This window comes from Mustelus asterias, chromosome 7, assembly GCF_964213995.1.
Source record: "Mustelus asterias chromosome 7, sMusAst1.hap1.1, whole genome shotgun sequence".
Lineage (NCBI taxonomy): Eukaryota > Metazoa > Chordata > Chondrichthyes > Carcharhiniformes > Triakidae > Mustelus > Mustelus asterias.
Window position 1 is genome coordinate 86,630,126 of NC_135807.1, and position 26,088 is coordinate 86,656,213.

The window sequence follows — 26,088 nt, forward strand, 5'->3', positions numbered from 1 at the left end:
GCAAATAGTCCCTTGTATTGTTAAATCCTTTGTCCATTGGCATCGCAACCCTGAATGCTATGGTGCAGACATTCCTGGTGCTCACCAGTGTCATGTTGTAAATGAAAGGAAATACACTGGTTAATGTAAATCTTTAATTTAGAACTACAATAGTTGGTCATGGAACTGCCAAAGAAATTACTACTGCATGATCGTAGGGAGTCAGTGTAACTCCAGTGGAAAGTCTTGCTATTTATGCAATAAAGAAAATCAATTCACAACTACAAGACCACAGATGCCAAATTTGCAATCTTAGCCATGATAGGAGATGGAGGCAGAAGTAAAGATGAAGCACACAGGAAATCCAAAAGCAAGGCATCATAAGCTACTCGCTATGACTACTGATGTTCAGCATGGGATGAAACTGGTAGAAACCCCGAGCATGAATCACACCTGCATTTTCTGAGGGGGAAAGCAAAAGTAAAACGTTGGGGTGGATGGGCGAGTATGAACAGAGGAGGAGACAAAGAAATTACAGTGGGGTAATTTTTAATGTCATTAAGTTTTTTATTTTAGCAGATTCCACCATGTCAGAAGCCCCATTTCTATGGCAAGCCATAGGAGTCATTTTTTACTTTCATCACCAAGATGATACATAAGAACATAAGATGGAGGAAGTGTAGGCCATTTGGTCCCTCAGCCTACTCCACTATTTAATAAGATCATGGGCTGATCTGATTGCGGCCTTAACCCCACTTTCCTGCCCGCCACCCAGCACTCTGGGTTCCCCTGTTGATCAAAAATCTGGAACTCAACCTTGAGCATATTCAATGACGCAGCCTCCACATTCGCTGGAGTTGAGGTTAACGACCTTTTGAGAGAAGGAATTTCTTGACATTTCTGTCTTAATTAAGAGACCTTGGTATTTAATCTGTGCCCCCAACTTCCAGGTTCCCCCATGAAGAAATTATTCTTTCAGAATCTGCTTTGTCACACCCCCTCAGAATCTTGTGTTTCAATAAGACCACCTCTCATTCTTCTAAACTTCAATGAATATAGGCCCAACTTGCACAACCTCATAGGACAACACTTCCATCCCAGGAATTAGCCTAGTGAAATTTCTCATGACTGCTTTCAATGCAAGTGAATCCCTCCTTCAGTCGGGGACCAAACAGTACAGAGTATTTGAGGTATGGTCTCACCAATACCCTGTACAGTTATAATGAGGCTTCCCTACATTTATACTTCATCCTCCTTGCAATAAAGGTCAATATTCCATTTGCCTTCCTCAATACTTGTTGTACCTGCATGCTAACTTTATGAGACTCGTGCACAAGGACACACCGATCTATCATTACTGCAGTATTCTGCACCCCTTCTGATGTCCTTAGCCATGGTACTGAAGAGGTAAAAACAGCCTGGACACATGCTCAACGCTGCAGAGAACACTATCTATCCCCTATCGATCCTGTCCCCTACTGCAACTACATTAATTTGTACTCCATCAACCTGAATGCCCTGTACCATGTTGCCGTAGTCAGATTGCTCATTTTCCCTGCAGTCCCTGTTCTCATCCACAGGAGCTGCAAGAACATCAAAGCTGTTGGACAAGTGCGAGGGCTGAGGTTCTTTCATTGTTTCCTTCTGGATTCCATACCTGCTTCATTCAGTTACTGAGTATCCTCAGTCTCTGACCGCAGACTAAATCTGACCTGCCTAACCAAAGCGGTGTGACTGCCTCCAGCAAGTAACAAGGTAATTCTCACCCTCACTGGTGCATCGCAGTGTCTTAAGTTCAGACACCAGCTCATTAACTCTGAGCTAAGTTCCTAGAGTTGCAGACACTTACTGCAGATGTGGCTCCTGTAGATCACACTGGTGTCCACCAGCCCCCACATGCTACAGATGTAACACATCACCTGCCCTGTAATTTCTATTATATTTTATTTAATTAATTAGGATTCCCATTCAGAAATATCACTTAACAATAACTTGGAATGATATTTTATGGGCCAACCACTGGCAAACGGGACTAGTTCAGTTTCCGAAACCTGGTCAGCATGGACAAGTTGGGCCAAAGGGCCTGTTTTGGTGCTGTATACCTCTCTGACTCTAAGCGGTTTAACTAGTTGAGCTAATTGAACACAGTTCTTATTTCCCTGGTATTAGTTTAAACTACCTCCCAATTTAGAGAAAAATGAACCTTAAAACTCAACAACCGATCTCATACCTGCGTACCTAATTAATGACTCTAGACTACAGTTTTCAGGTCTTGATGATGCTCATTTTCTCTCTTGGATGACTCTTTGTTCTCTGAAAGAGAACAAAGAATCACCCAAGTCTTCCCCCACTGCACCAAGTTCCCTCATTTACCCAATTCCCGGTTTCAGTAAGTTGTGCAAACTGTCCTCTGTTGAGCTGCCCTCCATGCTGCTTTCCCCATTCATCAGCAAAAACTCTTGATTCACACCTGCAAGTTTCCAACTTCAGTACTGTGTCAAAGCAGTACTCCTCTGAGCTGGCTTGCATGCTATTACTCCAGATAGCATCTGATTTCCATTGCACTGGCTACAAAATCGGATAGATTCTATAATAGGCATGTGATCTGTGCTGCTAAATTATCACTAAAACCCTAAACATTTACTACACAAGGTCAATTTAGAATAAGGGCCACTGTGCCTTGTTGTAACGAGGTGATAAGAACATAAGAACGTAAGAAATAGGAGCAGGAGTAGGCCATCTAGCCCCTCGAGCCTGCCCCACCATTCAATAAGATCATGGCTGATCTGAAGTGGATCAGTTCCACTTACCCGCCTGATCCCCATAACCCCTAATTCCCTTACCGATCAGGAATCCATCTATCCGTGATTTAAACATATTCAACGAGGTAGCCTCCACCACTTCAGTGGGCAGAGAATTTCAGAGATTCACCACCCTCTGAGAGAAGACGTTCCTCCTCAACTCTGTCCTAAACTGACCCCCCTTTATTTTGAGGCTGTGCCCTCTAGTTCTAGCTTCCTTTCTAAGTGGAAAGAATCTCTCCACCTCTACCCTATCCAGCCCCTTCATTATCTTATAGGTCTCTATAAGATTCCCCCCTCAGCCTTCTAAATTCCAACGAGTACAAACCCAATCTGCTCAGTCTCTCCTCATAATCAACACCCCTCATCTCCTGTATCAACCTGGTGAACCTTCTCTGCACTCCCTCCAAGGCCAATATATCCTTCCGCAAATAAGGGGACCAATACTGCACACAGTATTCCAGCTGCGGCCTCACCAATGCCCTGTACAGATGCAGCAAGACATCTCTGCTTTTATATTCTATCCCCCTTGCGATATAGGCCAACATCCCATTTGTCTTCTTGATCACCTGTTGCACCTGCAGACTGGGTTTTTGCGTCTCATGCACAGGTCCCTTTGCACAGTAGCATGTTGTAATTTTTTTCTATTTAGATTATAATCCAATTTGCTATTATTTCCTCCAAAGTGAATAACCTCGCATTTGTCAACGTTATACTCCATCTGCCAGATCCTCGCCCACTCACTCGGCCTGTCCAAATCTCTCTGCAGACCTTCTACATCCTCCACACGATTCACTTTTCCACTTACCTTTGTGTTGTCTGCAAACTTTGTTACCCTACACTCAGTCCCCTCCTCCAGATCGTCTATATAAATGGTAAATAGTTGAGGCCCCAGTACCGACCCCTGCGGCACGCCACTAGTTACCATCTGCCAACCAGAAAAGCACGCATTTATTCCGACTCTCTGCTTCCTGTCGGATAGCCAATCCCCAATCCACGCTAACACCCTACCCCCATCTCCGTGTGACCCAATCTTCTTCAGCAACCTTTTGTGAGGCACCTTATCAAATGCCTTTTGGAAATCCAAAAACACCGCATCCACCGGCTCTCTCTCTCTCTCTCTCTCTCTCTCTCTCTCTCTCCCCCCCCCCCCCCCCCCCCCCCCCCCCCCCCGTCAACCGCACTAGTCACTTCTTCATAAAAATCCAACAAGTTCATCAAGCACGACTTTCCCCTCATGAATTCATGCTGCGTCTGCTTAATCGAACCATTCTTATCCAGATGGCCTGCTATTTCTTCTTTAATGATGGATTCCAGCATTTTCCCAACTACAGATGTTAAGCTAACCGGCCTGTAGTTACCCGCCTTTTGTCTATTTCCTTTTTTAAACAACCGTTTTCCAATCCGCCGGCACTACCCCAGAATCCAACGAAATTTGATAAATAACCATTAACGCATCCGCTATTACCTCTGACATTTCTTTCAGTACTCTGGGATGCATTCCATCCGGGCCCGGGGACTTGTCCACCTTCAGTCCCGTTAGTCTACCAAGCACTGTCTCCCTGGTAACATTAATTGTATTGAGTACCTCTCCTCCTACCAACCCTCTATCGTTAATATTCGGTAAACTATTTGTGTCTTCTACCGTGAAGACCAACACAAAAAACTTATTTAAAGTTTCAGCCATTTCCTCATTTCCGATTATTAAATCCCCCCTCTCGTCCTCTAAGGGTCCAATATTCACTCTTGCTATTATTCCTTTTTATATATTTGTAAAAGCTTTTACTATCATTTTTTAGTTAGAAAGGGTTAACTGGCTCCCTTCTATTTAACCTCCTCAGTTACACACACACACATGCACATAAATCATAAATAAAGAGAGTTAGAGTCCAAATAAGAAAGGTAAAATAATAAACGATTAAGTCCTTTGATTGTCCTCGAGGCGCAGATTTTAAAATGCTGTGGCCAATTTGCTTTAGCTGGTTTCTTGGATGTAGAAGTTGTTACAGTCATTACAAGATCTCAGTTTGCTGACAAATTTCTGGTACCGTTGGCTTCTCAAATACTCGTGTTCCAAAAGAAAGAGGGGGAGAAATAGCAACCTTCAGCCCATTTCCTCTGCTGAATAATTTCTTGACACTGTGTCACTTGCAATCTCTCTGAAGCAACTGGGCAGTCTTGACTTGAAATAATTCACCCATTATGTATTTCCAAGAGGTTTTGGATGTGTGTCTGTGGCAGCCATTGTTTCAATATCCAGTACTTTGCATTTTTAATGTCCCTTCCTGAGACGGTTATGAGTTTCACTGAATGTCTAGATTATAGGAAATGCCACTCTCTTCACACTTCCCTTGAGGGTGATGTGTCTGTTTCTCACCTACACCTCGGAATGTGGCCTTGCATGTTTAAGCAATTTGCTCCATCTCAGTTCAAATTGCAAAATTTCCAGTCAGCTGAAGGTTGAAAAATCACATTTTCAACAAAAGGGGTATAACCTCATGGCAACGTTTGGGATTTATAATCCAAGTTAGTTTTGCGTTTAGGGGCAGAACCTGTGTGACAAACATGGCGACTTCAGCTCATAGCAAAAACAGATGAGTGCTTGCAGCAATCAGCTATCTGCCTCACGTGACTACCTCGCTCTGTACTCCAAACCAACGTTGATATCGAGTACATTATCGAGAAGTGTTATTCTAAACAACCCAAATTTATTCTAAACAACCCAATTTAGTAGCTGGCTTCTTAACCTGACCAGTTTCCATGGTTCAGCTATAAATCTGTAACTGTACTACTATAAACAAGACTAACAGGCCAATCATGAATATACCCACATTTACAGTTTACATAATGAAGTTCTGCATAACTCACAGCAACTAATACAGCTATAGAATCATAAAATGGTTACAAACACAGAAAAAGATCATATTTGTGCTGGCCTTCTGCAAGAACAACTCATTTAATGCCACTTCCCATCCTTTCCCCATAGCCCGACAAATTTTCTCCCTTCGGATAATTATCCAATTCCATTCTGCCAGCCACAATTTAATCTGTCTCAGCCACATTCTCGGGTAGTACTATCCAGATCCCAAGCACTCACTACATAAAAATGCTTTTTTCTTCATGTCAATCGTGCACCTTTTCTATTGCCTTCATATCCTTCCAAAAGCATAGTATCCAGAACTAGACACAATGCTCCAGTTGAGGCGGGATCAGTATGTTATACGTGTTTGCCAAAACTTCCTGATTTTGTACACAATGCCTCTATTTATAAAGTCCACAATCCTATATGCCTTAGCAGTCATTTTCTCAACCCACCCTGATACCAATATTTATGCACATTACTCCGAGGTCCCTCAGCTCCTGCATCCCCTTTAAAACTGAAACCTTCATTTAATATTGCCCCTCCTCCTTCTTCCTAAGAAAACTTCTCTGCATTAATTCATCTGCGACGTTTCCACCCATTATTCCAGCCTGTCTTTGTCATCGCCATCCTCCTCATGGTTCATCGTCCAGCCAAGTTTTACATCATCTGCCTATTTTGCAAATGTGCACCCAAAGTCTAGGTCATTAACATATATGAAGAAAAGCAGACGTTGTAATACCAACTATTGTGAACTCCATTGTATACTTTCCTCTAGGTCAAAACCAACCATTCACCATCCTGTTTCCTGTCACTCAGCAAACTGTCATTGTGCCTTTTATTCCACAGATTGTTCAACCTTGCTGGCAAGTCAATTATTTGGCTTTTTTTTCAAACACCTTTATCCTCCACATCAAGGCAGGGATCAAAAAACTCAATTAACACAACTTGCCTTCAACAAACCTCTGCTGGATTTCTTTAATTAATCCGCATATGACAAGGGGCATATCAGAAGAGCAGGTTTTAAAATGTTACATCATCAGAACAGCTGATAGGTCATCATCGACCTGAAACATTGAGTAGGATTTTCTGGCCCCTCCCACTGGTAGGATCTTCTGGTCCCGCCTAATACAACCCCTTGCAGCGGTTTCCCCGGCGTTGGACAGGCGAGCCACGCAAAACACTGTTGACATTGGTGGGACCGGAAAAATTCATTGGCGACCAATGGTGAGCTGCCTCCGGAAAATGCCACGGGTGGGCCAAATATTTTTGTTTCGCTCTACAGATCTTGTCTGACCTTGGGTATTTGCAGCATTTTCTGCTATAATCCCACTGACTACCTTGCCTACAATTCCTCTCACGGTGCTTCCCATAAGAACTCTATTCCTTTCTCCTCATTTTTCCGGGTCAGTCGCATCTGTTCTGAACACGCAATCTTCCAAAGCATTCCTTTTTCTCCAAACCAAGGATATGCTCCACTGTAGTCAACATCTATCCCATTTCCTTCACTTCTACTCTCACCCATTCTGTTTTCCTCAAACAATTTCAGACCATAATCCCTGCCTCTATTTTGTTCCCTTTTTCTTTGCAAGTTTTATTCTTGCTTTTCCTTTGATTTTGCTTACAGATGGCAGTTGTTTATCATGCTGCCAATCACATCTCTTCTAGACATATCTTTTGGGTTTTGTTTCATTACCAATCCCTTCAGCCCTGCACCACCATCTCTACTGTCATTTAATCTTTCCTGTCTTTCCATTTATTGCAGACCTTCTCTTTCGTTCTTATTCCAACACCCCTTCCCCTTTCAGTTGCTTAAAATCTCTGTTGCTAACTTCTTCCATTTCTCATGAAAGATCATTGATCTGTTTCTCTCACCGCAGCACTGCCTGGCTGGGGTATTTCTGTACTTTATTTGTATTTCAGATTTCCAGCATTCATGTTATTTTGCTTTCTTTTTTTTAAAATTCCAATGGGCAAGATCTATTCTCACCTCATTCTAATTAGTCTTCTTCCAATCAATTATTTATTGATCAGGATTGCTCCATGTCCTTTTCCGCAGCTACCTACAGCGTATTATACTATGATCGCTGTCTCTTAAATGCTCCCCTGCTGGCATTGTGCCCACTTCAATTGCCAAATCCAGCAACGTCAATTTCCTTGATGGGCTAGAAACATACTGATTTACAAGATTCTCCTGAATGCACTTCACAAGGCCTCCCACCACCACCTCTTTGCCCTTTACATTACTATCACAGTTTGTCTTAGGATGATTAAAGTCTTCCATTATAACCGTTCTTTGGTTCTTGAACTTCTCTGGAATTTCCTTGAAGATTTGTTCCACTGTATCTTTCTCACTAATTGGTTGCCTCTGGAATACACCCAGTAGTGTGACAATACCTCGACTGTTTCTTAAGATTCAGTCTTTGACCCATCGAGGATATCCTCTCTCCAATCTATACTGCCAGCCCTCCTCTTTCTTTCCCATGTTTTCCTGAACACCTTAGCGTGAATTCTATGTGTGGGGAGCATCCAAAGTCAATGCAGGTGAGAGCGGATGTGATACCCGCTCTCGCCCAAAATTACATTGTTAGCATGATATTATGCTGGCTGGCCAATTAATGGCCATGCGGCGTGAAACATGCACTACAAAAGGTTCAAAGCTCTGGGGGAGGGCAGAAGGAGGTTGTGCACCCAGAAAAGGGGTGGCATTTCCAATGTGCTCCCTCAGCGGGGACAGCCACTGTTGAGCAGTCTGAGGGAGCTGCTGATTTTTAAAACATGAAGATCAATGGAAAAACTATGCCACAAGTGTCGAAGGAGCATAATCATACACAGGCCTTAGTCCTCAGACATATTTATTAATTTAATCAGAGCCCTGACTTTCATCCCGCCTGGATCGAGGTTGAAAGTGTAAAAATCGGCCTGCCCGCCAGCTGTAATGGCAAACAGACAATGTAAAATCCCAGTCAACTGCTAGTTAATTCATTTAAATTGACTTCCTGATTGTCGACAGGCACGTTTCTGACTCATGCCCACCAACCAAAATATCGCACAAGGGCACAATGATATCAGGACATGCACCCAACATCCTCTCACACAATTTTATGCTCTTCCAAGTCGGACGCACACCTGCCTGAGCAACATAAAATTCTGGCCCTTGTCTCCAAAAGTATTGAACACCAAACTTTTGAGCCGAGTCCCCATTATTGCCATAAACATCATATGCTCAATGGTAGTTTAATGGCATGACATTTACTGTTCCTGCAAAGCACCAAGTTCAAAGTCAACCTCAAAAAATGACTTGCAAACAAACAAAGCTTCAAGTTTAACCCATATTGATGAGATTTTGCAGTTACTTATTACCTTCAGTTATAAACATAGAAAAGTTGCTGGTGTATAGCTCTGAGTCATTTAGACAATAATGGAATTCAGCTGTAACTATATCTACCAAGCTAACTTTCCAGAAAGTGCACACAGGTGAAAGGTGCAGTGTACCCCACCCTACTATTGCCATTGTTTCAAGTGAAAAGAAGAGTGTGAAAAGGCCATACTGTTAACAAAATTATTCAATCTGTACACAGAACAAATCTTCAGAGAATTAGGTGTACTTGGGATATAAATTGGAGGCAGGAACATAGCAAATTTGCAGTACACTGACAACACAGCACTACTTGCAGAATCAAAAGAGGCCCTCCAAAATATCACAGAACAAGTAGAATCCACAAGTTTAGAATATGGATTGAGTATGAACATCAAAATGACAGAAACTATGGTACTTAGAAGGACTACATTAGAAGAAACCCCAGTGACGATTGAAGTGGATGATACCGCACTGGAACTGGTCGATAAGTTTGTCTGTTTAAGACAAATTATAACTGAAGATGGTAGATGATGATGATAGCCAGAAATAATTTTGTGAAGGTGAGGGATGTGTTAACAAGAAAATTCAAGCTTTTAACAAGGAAAAAATTTGCAAGATGCTGTATTCTATCCACTTTCTTGTGTGCCTCAGAAGACGCAGTAAGATGTGTGGAAAGAAATGGATGCTGAGGAGTGTGCTGAAAATTCCATATACAAAAGACAAATGCTGAGGCGATTGAAATTGCAGGAACAGACAGAACTCTAAAAAATGACTTCCAGAAAATAAAATTTCAGCAAGCCATTTGATCAGAGCTAAAGGGCAAAGTGGAGGGCAGCAGAACAAAGGGTGGGCCCAGGTGTTGCTGGATGACGGATGTCAGACGAGCTATAATGGATATGTGAGGATGGCACAAGACAGACAAGTGTGACATACCATGACAGCAGTTCTCTTGATAGGAGTAGCTCCAAGCAGCAGATGCCACTACTCCCAAACACCAGCCAAACCAACAGTATCAGTAAATTCTGAATGAGGTTGTTTCCTTAATAAATACTACATCATAGATTTTAGCTGAATAATCTTGCCTATAATGTACATTGATTATTTGTTTTTTTTTATCTATTCTTTAATTTGCTACATAGACAGCTTGAGTCTGGACATTTGTCTGACTGTTCGAAGGGGAAAGTTTACTGTCATTGTAATTATTGCATTCAAAGATTTGCATTGGAAAAATTAAAGACTTGAAAACTTAAAACTCAAATTAATGATGCATACCTTTAGGTCACTGCCAGGCAAGGTACCCACTCCATTTTTCCATTCCATGGCACTATATATATCAAAGTCCTGCACATTAGCTGCATTGCTTGTTTCAGCTTCTTCATCGATTCTTTCAATTTTGATTGGTACAGCCTGCCAGCCTTTTTCTTCAGACATTTTCTTCCCTCCTCCTGAATTGCTTACTTAAAGGTCATGGAGAAATAAGGGAAGGAATTATTACAAACTACTCAAAGATATTTTCATTCTGTTCAATGTCTTTGAATCTAAAAAATATATACTTTTTCAATACATTAAACATGCTGCTGAATTATTCTGATGTAGGAATAATGCAATTAGGATTGCATGCTTATATAAATACAGACACGCGGTCATAATCACTCCTGTAACTTACAACACTCTGTGTTAACTAAAACCATACAAGAGACCGTGAATAGAACATACAGAAATTGTTTGCAAATTGAGATTAAATTAAGAACTAAATGAGAGATTCTGCATATTCTTTTTAGTTTATACTTATCTTGGATGTACAATATTCACTCATACAGTAAAAGGAACCTCACTTATACAGAAACATAACCAAACAAATCAGCTGAGCCAGACTGTTGTACATCTGAGATCCACAGTTTACTCGAGCCGATCACAGACCAAAGACATTTGATTTTGAGATACGCCACGATTTTGAAACAAAATTTCACGGATGTTGAAAAACTCCAAACATGGCCAGGATGGGAATCTTGTAAGTAAATAAAACGTGACTGTAAAGAAATGCGACCGTAATTTACACTTCCATTAAACCCCAATCCGTTTCACTCAGATAAATTTATCAGAAGTTTAGAGGAAGACAAGTTTACATTTTGTGGAATAAACACAGTCATGCTGAACATGGAATCTTTAATAAGCTACCAGCTACAAAAATGAAACAGGGTCCAATGTTAGTATATATTGAGTGGAATTGAGAGTGGACTAAGACCTCACTCTGAATATTTTTATGATAAATGTATATATTATAGATATCCCGTGGCTATTTCTAAAATTATTTTAAAAACTGGACAAAGACCTTTTAAATGGCAGGTTCCATGTCTGTCTGTGACCCGCCAACAAAAAAGAGTTACCTGGCAGTATTGAAGAAACTTGCACTTTGTTATCCCTGAAGAAACAGTAATAACCTCACGGTGGGGTGCACAGACCAATGAGCTATACAAAGGCCATCTGAGAGTTGCTGAAATGCACCTTGTAGATGGTACATATTGCTGCCACTGTGTATCAGTAGAGGAGGGAGTGGATGTTTGTGGATGGGGTGCCAATCAAGTGGCTACTTTCTCCTGGATGGCATCAAGATTCTTCAGTGTTGTTGGAGCTGCATCCATTTAGGTAAGGGGAGACTATTCAAGCATACTCCCAATTTGTCCCTAGTAGATGGTGAACAGGCTTTGAGGAGTCAGGAGGCAAGTTACTCACTGCAGAATTCCTAGCCTCTGATCTGCTCTGGTAGCCACAGTATTTTATATTGTTAGTCCAGTTCAGTTTCTGGTCAATGGAAACCCCCAGGATGTTGATAATGGAGGATTCAGTGATAGTAATTCCTTTGAATGTCAAGGGATGATGGTTAGATTTTTTTTATTGGAGATGATCATTGCCTGGCACGAAGGGTACTTGCCACCTGTTCAGCCAAGCCTGAATGTGGTCCAGGTCTTGTTGCATATGGACATGGACTGCTTCATTATCTGAGGAGTTGTAAATGGTGCTCAACATTCATCAGCGAATATTCCCACTTCTGGCTTTGTGATGGTGGGAAGATAATTAATGAAGCAGTTGAAGATGGTTGGACCTAGGACACTACCTTGGGGAATTCCTGCAGTCAAGTCCTGGAACTATGGTGACTGACTTCTAACCACTACAACCATCTTCCTTTGTGCTAGGAATGACTCCAACCAGTAGAAGCATCTTTCCCAATTTCCAATAACTCCAGTTTTGCTCAGGTTCCTTGGTGTCACACTTGGCAAAATGTTGTCATGATGTCAAGGGCAGTCACTCTTACCTCACCTCTGGAGTTCCGGTCTTTTGTCCATATTTGAACCAAGGCTGTAATGAGGTCAAAAGCTGAACGCACCTGGCAAAACCCAAACTGAGTGTCAGTGAGCAGGTTATTGCTGAATAAGTGCCACTTGATAGCACTATCCGTCACTTTGCCAATAATTGTGAGTTAACTGATAGGGTGGGAATTGGCCAAGTTGGATTTGTTCTGCTATTTGTGGGCAGGGCAGACCTGAGCTATTCTCCACATTGCCAGGTATTTTGGCTCTAGGACTTTAACATGGAGTGACATTACTGTCTTCAATGGCAGCAGTACAATCTCAAATATGTGCTTGTTCCCCCACACCCCACCAATCATTGGTTCAGTAATATAAACAAGCCACAACTGGTTGTAATATTTTCTCAATCACCGCCAGAATGCTTATCGGCTAACTTAAAAAGACCCAATGACTAAATTGTTTGTTGAAATCATTATTCTCCAATTACTGAACAAAATAAAAGTTACTTTGCATTTATCTTAAATAACGTATGTAGAATTTTATAGCACAGAAGTAGACCATCCATCCCAACAGGTCTGTATGCCCCCACACAATGCTTGCCCAACTAACTTCTCCTCACTCCATCAACGTGTCCTATTCTTTTCCCCCATCATGCACTTATCCAGCTTCCCCTGTAGTAACTGTACAGCAGTTATCATGGGAATATAAATTAGTGTACTCGCTTTGTCTGTCAGCAATTTCAATAAGAAGTCTCACAACACCAGGTTAAAGTCCAACAGGTTTATTTGGTAGCACAAGCTTTCCGAGTATCGCTCCTTCTTCAGGTGAATGAGGACTTGTGTTCACAAACAGGGCACATATAGACACAGACTCAATTTACAAGATCATGTTTGGAATGCGAGTCTTTACAGATAATCAAGTCTTAAAGGTACAGACAATGTGAGTGAAGAGAGCATTAAGCACAGGTTAAAGAGGTGTATATTGTCTCCAGCCAGGACAGTTAGTGAGATTTTGCAAGCCCAGGCAAGTCGTGGGGGTTACAGGTAGTGTGACATGAATCCAAGATCCCAGTTGAGGCCGTCCTCATGTGCGTGGAACTTGGCTATCAGTTTCTGCTCAGCGATTTTGCGCTGTCGTGTGTCGTGAAGGCCGTCTTGGAGAACGCTTACCCAAAGATCAGAGGCTGACTGCCCGTGACTGAATGACTGTGATCTTCAGGTAAGCGTTCTCCATGGCGGCCTTCATGACACATGACGACACAGAATCGCTGAGCAGAAACTGATAGCCAAGTTCCGCACACATGAGGACGGCCTCAACTGGGATCTTGGATTCATGTCACACTACCTGTAACCCCCACGACTTGCCTGGGCTTGCAAAATCTCACTAACTGTCCTGGCTGGAGACAATATACACCTCTTTAACCTGTGCTTAATGCTCTCTTCACTCACATTGTCTGTACCTTTAAGACTTGATTATCTGTAAAGACTCGCATTCCAAACATTATCTTGTAAATTGTGTTTGTGTCGATATATATGCCCTGTTTGTGAACACAACTCCTCACTCACCTGAAGGAGGAGCGACACTCCGAAAGCTTGTGCTACCAAATAAACCTGTTGGACTTTAACCTGGTGTTGTGAGACTTCTTACTGTGCTTATCCCAGTCCAACGCCGGCATCTCCACATCATGTTCAACAATTTCAGCATAGCAATGTTGGAAGTCATATGGGTAAAAGAATTTCCTTGCAGTACATATAATTAACAACAATGGCTGCCAATGAAAATGGGTTCTAACTGATCAATGTTCTATTGCTGCTGAATGGAAGAGCGCAAGCTCACATCTCCATTCCTCACAAAGGAAGGTTACAGCGCATCCATATTCAGCTGCTCTGCAATTCTGCTTCAAATCTATGAATATAAACAGGAGTGCATATTCTGCCAAACGCAGTGTGTATCGGCCAAACAGGTGCTTTCAATCCATGACAATGTTGCCACTGACAGCAGCCTAAAACCTAACAACTTGTTATTCAAAGCAGCTATATTTATATTGTAGGAAACCAGAACTATTTGAGCCACCTAATGTTGCATGAGCATTCCACCGTCACTGGGGAAGGTCCCAGTCATTGCCAGCTAGCTGTGGCTTGTAGTTTTAATGTAACTGTTTCTACGCAGCTTCTCTCAGCAGATCCGAGCAAGATAAAACAAGGCGTTTTCTACAGTTGCAGAAATGAAAGCCAATATTGAAGCAGTACTTGAGGCAGCCATTCTTAAATATAAATTCAGCATTGGTTGATCATTGAGGGAGGTGTAAAGTGAAGCTCAATTGATTCCTGTAAAATAATAGCGAATACATTTCAAAATTACTTTGTTGGCTGGAAAGCATTTTGGGGTGTCTTGATGTCAGCAAAGGCACCATATAAATTCACAAATAGGGAGAGATAAACATGTCCAAATGTGAGGTTTGCATCTGCTAATCTCCTTGAAACCACTTGTGTAAAATAGATGTGTCTGCCTTCCTTAGCAGAACCCAGTTTGCAGGAATCAAAAGAACAAGAAGAAAAAAATATGAACTACGCAAAACACAAATCCGCTTTGAGCTCAATCAATCACAACTTCAAAGTTTGGTCACATCCCTCAGTTTCAGTAAGTTAATTACAACACTGTTATATCATAATGATAAAATCTTTCTACCTCAATTTGGCATAGCGCTATTTTTAATGTAACTTCTAGGTGCCAGGCTGAGTCCCAGGTAACCTCTGAAGTAAAAAATTGCATGATGATATTGTATGATTTGCTCCTAAATCCAGTAATTTACTAAAAGCATAATGTGCTCTTTTAATACAAAAAAGGAACATGATGCATGGTTCACATGCCTCAATAACACATAAATCACCAATTGTGATGCAAATGCAATTTCTGGCTGGCAAAACAGCAACAAAATATAGTCCAAAATGTTTTCAAGAGGAATATTAATGTTGAACACTGATCGAGTTATTAATTAATACATAAGACAGGTACATGAATAGAGCAATTTCACTCCAATTAATTTTTCAACAGCAATTGTATTTAAATAAAGCAGATAAAATACATCAGAAGTGTACTTGTATTACACGAGTGAACGGCTTTACATCAAATCCAAGCCAAATGAATTTCAGGACAAATATCAAAAGTATTCGAATCATCACTCGCTGCGTTCAGCTTCATGGCAAACGGAAAAGTTGACTCAGTGCCAAGTTTCCATTTTCCACTGAAAATAAAAACCTAAAAAGAAATTCAAATACTAGTTTAGTGTTCAGACCCTTACAAAGTGTTGGTTTGGCTCAGCTCTACTTCACTGTCTACAGTTTGTGTTCCATATCTGTCCAATATCTGTCATCCGCAACCTTTATGAGTCACTTTTATAACGATGTTCCACTGACTTTAAATGTTAAATGTGACAGGGAAGATTTTAACTGCTTTGCAAATATATTTTTGGTACAAAAACAAAGACAATGGGCTGAATTTTAACTTGCCTGACACACTGGAGGCAGTGTGTTAACTCAATCCCAAGCCAACTGAAGTATGAAACCAGACACCGACATCTTTCTTACTAATAAATCTGTTTGTACATAATGCAGCGTTACGTATGTCTGCTTCCTACCTGCTCTCCCCACATTATCCTAGCAGTCTCTCTGTATAAGTGCTCCAGGTACTGAATTAAACAATGCCTTTCACCTATGCTTCTTAATATTCTACACCACTTTCAGATACCCTTCCTTTATTTAGACAAAAAAACTGTACACCACAAATAGTTACAAAACAAATCAAAGAGAAAAATTGTTTTTCCATGTTTCTTTGAACCCATCAAAAGATATCCCTCTTCAAGGACCTCCAGCATTTCTTTTATAAAGCAGTCCAATAATTGGTGATTTGTGTCGACCTTCATTATTTTAGAGGTCTCTTTCTGCTTCAACATTGCTTTTATATTAGCAATGTGAATCCTTAGCCTTTTCTCAGTTTTGTTTGAATTGTTCATGATCCCATACAGAACGCTTATCTACATGTATTCAACGAGCAAACATTTCTCAGAATGCCTCGAGTAGGATTTCCCTCAAGATGTTTGATGATTATGATCGTGTTTCTATCATTTCTGCCAGAGCCAGTGTTTCTGTGGCTAGGATGCTTTTAATCACCCTTTTTATTTTCTTGACTTTCGAGGCCAAGGGACAACACTTGGCATTTTTATTCACCTAGAATATTTTAAACCAATTCAAAAGATCAGCATGGGAAGCATCACTAAAAAGGATTCATTTCCTGTCCTTTGGGTCAACCAAGCAGATAAACGGGAGCACACATTTCCCCCAAATTTAATTAATTTAATTATTTATTTGTCCTCAAACCTCCTCAATTGTTGTGTAGCGTGTTTGCTCATAGTACTAAGTTCCAATGTGCCATAACTGGCATTGAGTCTTTGTCTGACCTCAGCCAGTTGAACTCTCCAATCAAGCTTTTTAACTGCTGTTTCTTCTTTGGATGCAAGATCATCTTTCTGTGATGAACTAGCCTGATTTATCAGGATTCATGTCGCACTTTCTAGACATGATTGTTGATTCAAGGTTACTTCCAACTTTTTCTGATTAACATCAAGGCCTTCATATTCAAAGGTTTCTGAAGCCTGACTTCCAATCTTAATTTTCCTGTTACAGATCATATATGCAACAAAATCACTCAAATTCTGCAAAGACTCCCCATGTAAAATCATCGCCGTGCATCAAAGTTTCCCAAGAGTCTCTCTTTATCATACCAGCAAAACAATGCTGGATCTGATTTCAGTTAAGTACAGCCTACTTTCAGCAAGACAGACCTCACTGAAAAATACCATACCCTTTTGATGCCTCATTTAATCCATAAATGCATTTGTTTAATTTCCAGCTTCCCTTCTCCATCGCTCATTTCTTTAGGTAGTTTCAAAAACCTTTCTCTCTGAAATTTTTCACACTGCAAATATGCAGCTTTTATATTGATTGACCTACATTCCCACAAATACGTGGCCAACAGAGCTAAGAAAATTCTCAAGATTGCTTTACCTGCTATGGGGGAGGCCCCTCTAATATCATGATCTCCAATTCTCTCTTCAAAACCCCAGGACACTGGGGCCTACTATGTCCTATCTAGGAGTACTTTTTTCCATATATAGGTCAAGATTGACTGTCCCCTATCTGGCGCTTCAGAGCAGTCCAAAATTCCTTTCAACTATTCAATTCTTTTTGTTTATCCTTTTATTAAAATACCTATTAATTGTCTGCAACCACCAAAGCTTCACGATCATTAGGGTTTTTATTTCTAGTAGTTTTCCTAGACTGTTCTGTAGTCCTTATTCTTTCATGTGACTAATCAAGCTACAGCCTTGACTTGCACTTCTATCTCTTGCTAGATCATTGTTACTGAATCTCTCCCTCCCGTGGTCAGAGGTTATGTCACCACTCCATGACCGCTTCCTATTGACAGTCATCCCCATACCCAATACAGGAACGTTCACTGCACTTTCTTACTTCCCACTGTTTCACCTCACTTTGCCCATGTATTGATATTATCTCTTTGGCCATCATCTTGGACATTTAGACAATGTTTGAATTTGCTGGTGGCTTTCTCTGCTCTTCCTACAATAGTCACATCCTTCCATTCACTGCACCCTTCTGGTATATACGTCATCCTGGTACTGACTTTAGACTGTTGTCATTTAGGTATGAGAGCCCTGTTCCGTGCATCAATATCACTTTGTCTACTGTCATCCATCCCATTATCTACCATGTTCTACTCCTTATAATTGTTGAACACATGAGTGTAAAGTACAGAGTGCCTCATCACCTCCTGCTAATTGCTCAATTTCTGAAAGTTTCTAATGATTAACTAAGATGAATGGATTTTAATAGTTTGACCACCATATCTTTCCATCACAGCCTATCACCTTACCAGACATCTCCACTCTTTCGGACTCTCTCTCTCTCTTATAGTTCGCTAAATCCCTAGGATTAAAATTGATCTTGGGCAGTCTTATGTGATGCCATAAAGGTCACTGAATTTTATCTTGAAACTTTTTCCTGGATGTAGGCTATTCAAATGCACAGATAAAGTGGAACTCATTGTCGTCCCTTCTAGGGTCAGGGGACTATCACACATTACAGAAGGTATTTTGCGATCCCATCCCACAGACCAAGTGATACAAACTACAATCCCAAATCATTTGAAGTGAATTATTTGCATGGACTGCCCACACCAGTGCAGATGTTAGACTGCTATTTGCTAGGTTGACTAAGAACCTATGGAATATCTTATTGATCACTGTGTGATTTCTTTCAGAGTCCATTTCTGAAAGGACTTTAAACTAGTGTTCATAATAATGTTCATATTTTCACACGTCTCTAAACTCAGCGCTGGTAAACATCCCTCCCATTGTCAGTCTGCAAGTTAGCCGGTGCTCCCAGTCCCATCCCCATCCATTTTACTCTGACTTTATCTACAATCATTTTATCTTTCGCCAATACTTCATAAACCCTTATGTTAACGAGAGACTTACAACATGGAGACAGGATGATGGCGGTGTAGTGCTAATGACACTAGACTTGTAATCCAAAAGGTCCAGGCTAATTCTTGGGGACATGGGTTCAAACCCACCATGGCTGGTGGGATTAAAATTCAATTAATAAATTTGGATTTGAAATCTAGTCTCAGTAATGGTGACCATGGCAACTATCATCAATTGTTATAAAAACCCACTTGTTTCACTGATGTCCTTTAGGAAAGATTTAGTATTAGGGTGTTTGGGACTATTCGGGTTAATATAGGACGAGTCCACATTATGACAGAGAGTCACATGGGAGTAGTTGAATGTAGTAGTAGCAAGGCTGGTAGAAGTCAACATGAAGATAGCACCAATGCAAGATCTAATCCTATGTATACATATATGTATATAGTTGTCTGTTATCAATAACCAGTTATCATTCAACCATACAAAGCTTTAGACCTCTTCATGAGGCAACATGCAACCTTGTAATAGAAGAAAATCTGCCGTGCTTATCTGGTCTGGAGTCCATGTGACTCCAAACACACAGCAATGTGGTTTACTCTTGCCTGCCCTCTGAAATAGCCTGGTAAGCAGTTTAAAGGCAATTAGGGATGGGCAACAAATGCTGGCCTCGCCAGTGACACCCACTTCCCTCAATAGGCCTACAATTGGCCTCGAATACTTTTTGCATATATCAAAATCTTTAGTAATCTCTTCAATGTGCTTTGCGTACTCAACATCAACCATCCTTGCATTCCTTAGTATATATAATATACTAATTTAGTATAGTTTAATCTGTAACAAGAGGTGTAAATTCAAGACAATTCACATTGTTGATGTAAATTCAAGACAATTTTTTTTCTCTGTAATTCCTGTCACCTGATGCTATTATTTGACATCCTGATGCAAGGTTTTGGTAAAGAGATGTAACAATGCCCTGATTTGGGTAAATTACAAATCTACTGACTTTCCAATAATTGCTTTATCATGTTCCATGTCCAGTTTCATTTGTGCCTTTTTCATGGAAAGCTTGCTCAGTAGCAATGGTATCTTTCATTAGATACCACATCTGTACTAATAAAGTGGCTTATCCATGCTATTCTTTTCAGTGACCTCAGTGTTGTCAGCTCCGAACCCAAACCAAATAAAATATTCATATTCCCTGATCTTACTTTGATGCTTACTACTGAGTGAATGATCCTTACTACTGGTTGAACCTAAATAACATTTGAAACAATCTATTACACATGCTACTGACGTGTAACCACTATCCAACACAGTGCAATTAAATGAATCCACAACTACTAGTCACTACTGGCAGAAGCCTGTGACCAGTACAATTCCTTCCAGCTGATCCAACATTATCAACTTCCAAACTTTCTGACTCATACATTCTTTCAAAAACTATGTTCTTCCACTTCGGACAATTTGCCGCATTATCATATTTTGGATCCCATCTGAAACGCCTGTTAACTGTTCCCAGGATTCATTCATCCATTAGTACTCCAATCCTGTCAACTGCCAGGTCTGCCAAAAATGTATTCATTCTCCTTTCCTTTGTTAGCAAGTTTTCTGTTGCACTGATGCCTACACCCCATATCTGAACAATTTTCAAAGGCCGTGATCATACAGTCCTTCATCCTCTGTGACACCACCGAGTGTCGCAATTGTGACACGAAGGCTACTGGAAGTGACTGCTTTGCCAGCAATATATTTAAAGCATCAAACGTTGATCCAAAAGTATGTCTCTTTCTGAGAATCCAACTCCAAGACCAGGAGTCTATCCACATGCGACACTTTAGCATAACCAACAATTTCAAAGCTCTACACTAAAAAAGAGTCTTACAGACTCGAAGTGTTAACTTGGTTTCTCTCTCCACAGAGACTGCCATACCTACTTGGTTTTTGCAGCATTTTCTGTTTTATTTCAAGGCAAGCACCGAACAAGGAATTTCCAAATTTAATTTTGGCAATATTTGATATAATCAATTAAAGTTCATAATATATATTCGTCAATAGAATAACCTCCGTCTTTCTAAATCTATTAAAGTCTGACCATGCTTCAAAAGATATTCAGTAGATCTGCTTTCTTATAAATTTTACCCATGAAATAGAATATCCAAACCCTTATCAGCATCCAACTGACAGGCATCCAGATCACAAAATACTTTGCTGTTGATTTTGCTTTTGTCAGGAAGTGACAATGCCAAGGCATAACTTGTTTTCTCTTTGGTAAAGCTGTGGCCCGTGCTCGCATATCCATTCTATTTTTCCACTGTTCATAAAGTTCAGCTATGGATAGTAACACTGAGTAATCACATCCTGACACTTTATACCTGTCTTTAGACATTTTTTTTTCCACGCAAGTAAATCAGATCACAATCTTCTGTCTAAAAAATAAATGTTCTCAGTTTCCAATCTTCACCTTTAGGCAACCATTATCTGCTAATGTTAAATCGCTTCCAAGCCTCTTGGTGAAGTATGAAACAGGACATATTCTACTTCCAACCTATTTACACCATATCCCAGCAGTCTCTCGATAATTAATCAAATTAACCAGCCCCTTAAAGGGCATTTAGTGAGATATGAACCCATGTCCTCAGAGCATTAGCCTGAGCTTCTGGATTGCGAGTGATTATCATTTTGCCATCGTCTGCCCAAAAACTTCCTTCACCAGTCTGCCTTAACAATATAAGCAATGTACAATTAACACACCAGGGGCATGGGAAATCTGACGTTGGGGTTCTGGTGCATGCCATGGTGTTTTAACTCCACAGTTCTCCCCTCCCCCAAAAATAAGCCTGATTGAAAGTTCAATGGGATCCAGAGAACAAGGCAGTGGGGTGTTGCTGGGGAGTGTGTAAGGGGGAATGGGAGGCCACAAGGATATGTCAGAGACCTCATAGAGGTGGTCAGGGGAGGGTTTCAGGGGGTAACTAGTCAGGCAGATGAAGTGCTGCCTGGCCTGTTGAGTATTTCCAGCATTTGTTTTGTTTTCATTACAGATGATTCTTTGTCTCTTAAGAGTGAGACCACCGGACATCATTTCCTTTATTTCTCATAGCCCACTGGACCTTTTTTTATTCTTTCATGCAATGTGGGCATTGTTAGCAAGGCCAGCATTTGTTGTCCATCCCCCAACTGCCCTTGAGCTAAGTTTCTGGTTAGGCCATTTCAGAGTGCAGGTAAGAATTAACCACATTGCTGTGGGTCTGGAATCACATGTAGACCAGACCAGGTACGGATGGCAAATTTCCTTTAAAGGATTTTAGTGAATCAAATGGGTTTTTATGACAATTGAGGATAGTCTCAGTAATGGTAACATTAATTTAACGCGGCACGGTAGCACAGTGGTTAGCACTGCTAACGCGGCACGGTAGCACAGTGGTTAGCACTGCTGCTTCACAGCTCCAGGGTCCTGGGTTCGATTCCCGGCTCGGGTCACTGTCTGTGTGGAGTTTGCACATTCTCCTCGTGTCTGCGTGGGTTTCCTCCGGGTGCTCCGGTTTCCTCCCACAGTCCAAAGATGTGCGGGTTAGGTTGATTGGCCAGGTTAAAAAAAAAATTGCCCCTTAGAGTCCTGAGATGCGTAGGTTAGAGGGATTAGTGGGTAAATATGTGGGGGTAGGGCCTGGGTGGGATTGTGGTCGGTGCAGACTCGATGGGGCCAAATGGCCTCCTTCTGCACTGTAGGGTTTCTATGATTCTATGAACTCCAGATAGAGACAAGGAGGAATTTCTTCTCAGAGAGTAGTGAAATCTGTGGAATTCTTTACTGCAGAGGGCTGTAGAGACTAGGTCATTAAATATGTTCAAGGCTGAGACAGATTTTTAATCAGTAAAGAAATGAAGGGCTATGAGGATAAAGCAGGAAAGCAGAGTTGAGGAGTATCATATCAGAGCAGTGATGATGTCACTGAATGGCAGAGCAGGCTCGATGGGCCAAATGGCCTATTTCTGCTCCAACATCTTATGGTCTAATTCAAATTCCACCAGGTGTCTTGGTGGGATTTGAACCTGTGTTCCCACAAGAGGAGCCTGGGCTTCTGGATTACGAGTGCAGTGACATTACCACTACACCACCCTCTTCCCCGAAATGTTGTCTAAGATTCTCCCCTCCTGTAGCCCTAAATCTGTATCTTTCTCCAGTTTATCCGCGTCTCCATTCATGCCCTCTGAGCTCATCTTGTATATGAGAACCACCTTATGTTCCCTCAGTCCTATTCCCATTAAATCACTGACCACTCAACCTCTTTTCTCATATCTATGTTAGTCAATATTGTAAGGGTCTTCTCTATTCCGGTGCAAACCCGCTCTCTGCTTGAAGGACCAGAAATTTCATCCAAAGAAGCATTAGGAAGATAGAAGCCATTTGGTACATCTGTACCAAAGATGTCATTCCCTGCTCACTATCCTATCCTCCTCCCTGACAAATGTCAGAGGCTGAACCAAACTGTTCACAACCTTGCTGTCAAATCTGACCCACAGGAAGAGCTTCTGATCACATATTCACAGCATTATAATACTGCCTATTTCCACCTCTGTGACACTACTTGGCTCCACCCTGCCGCAACTCACCTGCTGCAGAAACCTTTATCAATACTCTTGTTACCTCTAGTCTTTACCATTCCAATGCACACCTGACCAGCTTCCTAAATTCTAACCTCCACAAACTCATTATGTAAAACTCTTCAGCCTGTGCTAACAGGTCTCAATCACCCATCACCCATTCTCACTGATCTCAATTGGCTCAGTATAAACTATCAACTTGATTTGAAAATTCTCATTCACGCTTTCACATTGCTGCTAGCGCGTCCCTCCCTCCTTCCCCCTCAGCCGTGAGCACGTCCCTCTCTCCCTCCTTCCCCGCCGCGAGCACTTCCCTCCCTCCCCGCTGCCGTGACCGCGTCCCTCCCTCCCCACCACCATGACCTCGTCCCTCTCTATCGGTGATTCCTCAATTCCACAACCCTCAGGTATCTGCACTCCTCTAATTCTGGCCTCTTGAGCATAATGTGGCGATGCCGGCGTTGGACTGGGATAAACACAGTAAGAAGTTTAACAACACCGGGTTCAAGTCCAACAGGTTTATTTGGTAGCAAAAGCCACACAAGCTTTCGGAGCTCCAAGCCCCTTCTTCAGGTGAGTGGGAATTCTGTTCACAAACAGGGCATATAAAGACACAGACTCAATTTACATGAATAATGGTTGGAATGCAATTACTTACAGCTAATCAGGTCTTTAAGATACAAACAACGTGAGTGGAGAGAGCATCAAGACAGGCTAAAAAGATGTGTATTGTCTCCAGACAAGACAGCCAGTGAAACTGGCTTAGTAGCCTGACTTGATTAGCTGTAAGTATTCGCATTCCAACCATTATTCATGTAAATTGAGTCTTGTCTTTATATGCCCTCTTTGTGAACAGAATTCCCACTCACCTGAAGAAGGGGCTTGGAGCTCCGAAAGCTTGTGTGGCTTTTGCTACCAAATAAACCTGTTGGACTTTAACCTGGTGTTGTTAAACTTCTTACTCTTGAGCATAGCCACTGCACCACTGGTGGCTGTGCTTTCAGCTGCCAAGGCCCAAAGTTCCGAATTCCCTTCCAAAACAATCCCTGTATCATCCTCCTTTAAGATTTTCCTTAAAACCTAGTTCTTCAACCAAGCTTTGGATCGTCTCCTCGAATATCTCTTCATGTGGTTCTAGTTCACATTTAATCATGATCCTCAGCTTGTGCAACCATGTTCAAGGCACTACATAAAATACAAGTTGTCGTTGCTACTGTTGCTGAGGGAGCCACATGGTGAGATTTTTAAAAATGCTAGAAATCATATCAGAAATCACATGAAAACAGAAACACCTGAGAGAGGAGGAGAATGCTCAGAATTCTAGGTGGGACCAGTCATCAGAACACCTTCACCAGCTACCTGCACGCTCTCTCAGATAGTGACTGTTTAAATGCATAGATGACTTTCTATGCATTTGAATATTTCCATTTTTTGTATATCTTTATGCACAATGAATGGTTTTAAAAGATGCTGAAGGATTCTTCTTAATCGAGCATAATCATTGATCAATGGCAAAAGTTAGTAGCCACTTTAGTATCTGTAACGGAAATTCAGAGTCTAAGAACAAACGGCGAAAGAAAGCTCACAACACAATCTGCAGTCTTCAAAATATGAAAAATGATGACTGCCTGGGCAAACGTACAAAGGGGTTAACTAATGCCCTGGCAACACTGAAGCACTGACATCACTAGCACATGCATTTGTAAAGTAAGGGATGGATTTTACAAGATCATTGCGCAAGATCGCTGCTGCTATAAAAATCACCAGAACAAAAGTTAGCATTTTATTGATCATTCCGGAGTTGTTCGTGTTTTCTTGATGCTGAGGAAATGCCATGTCAGTGCCTTCATTCTATGTGAAGTATCGGCTGCTATTAAAATCAATGAGATCACTTCAGGAGGTACATGGGCCAATCACAACCTGCATTATTGTGGCAAGTTAAAAAAGTAACGTATGCATCAAATGATTGGTGTCCATAAAGGAGAAAATGCAGCAAACTCTCAACATAGCACAAAGCATTTTGATTTTTTAAACATTGAGGGGGAAGATGGGGCAGCACATTACTCAAAAATCCTTGCCTTGTTCTCTGCTTTTCCTTTTAAGTATCATAAATGGTAGCATCCAGGAGGACTGATGATTATAAAATAAAATGAAACTACTTCTGACAGTTGTACAAAGTAGGAAATATTAAATATGTCATTTAAAACACAGCTTTCTAATCAAGAAGACATTTAGCTAGGTTGAACAAAGAAGAAAGGCTGCAGGATCACTCTGCAGTTCCAATATGTCAGTTCCTGATCTAATTCAGACCACCAGAGACTCTGCTAAGCAGAAATGAAGTACTTCCTCAGGGCAGAGAAAAAAAACCTCTCAGGAACAGAATGTCAGCTAGTGCTCAGTCAAGAGCAAGCCCATTCTTTTGGATATCCAATGGCTCATTATGTGTTTTCGAAGCTTCTCTTTTCAGACCTATGTCTTTTCCGTCTTGTCTTCTATCTGTCCTCGTTCCGAGGATTGGCTGCATTATGAACAATCTTTCTGCATCGATTTCAGTTGCGCTCAGTGCCTTTCCCATAAAGAGTTTAGTCCACATTCTGATATTATCCATACAAACCATCTTGGGTCCTCCTTGTGCACATTTTCCAGGTGTTTTGCCTTACATTCCCTCT

General features: G+C 41.2%; 1 protein-coding gene across 4 annotated transcripts in view; it reads right to left on the reverse strand.

The window, feature by feature from the left end:
• The window catches only part of LOC144495835 (lethal(3)malignant brain tumor-like protein 4), a 316,415-nt gene that overhangs the window by 274,534 nt on the left and 15,793 nt on the right, over positions 1–26,088 (reverse strand). For all 4 annotated transcript variants that reach the window (XM_078216430.1, XM_078216429.1, XM_078216428.1 and 1 more), the window contains one exon: positions 10,274–10,458. In XM_078216430.1, the coding sequence (XP_078072556.1) occupies positions 10,274–10,458 (185 nt within the window). The remainder of the gene's footprint in view (positions 1–10,273; positions 10,459–26,088) is intronic.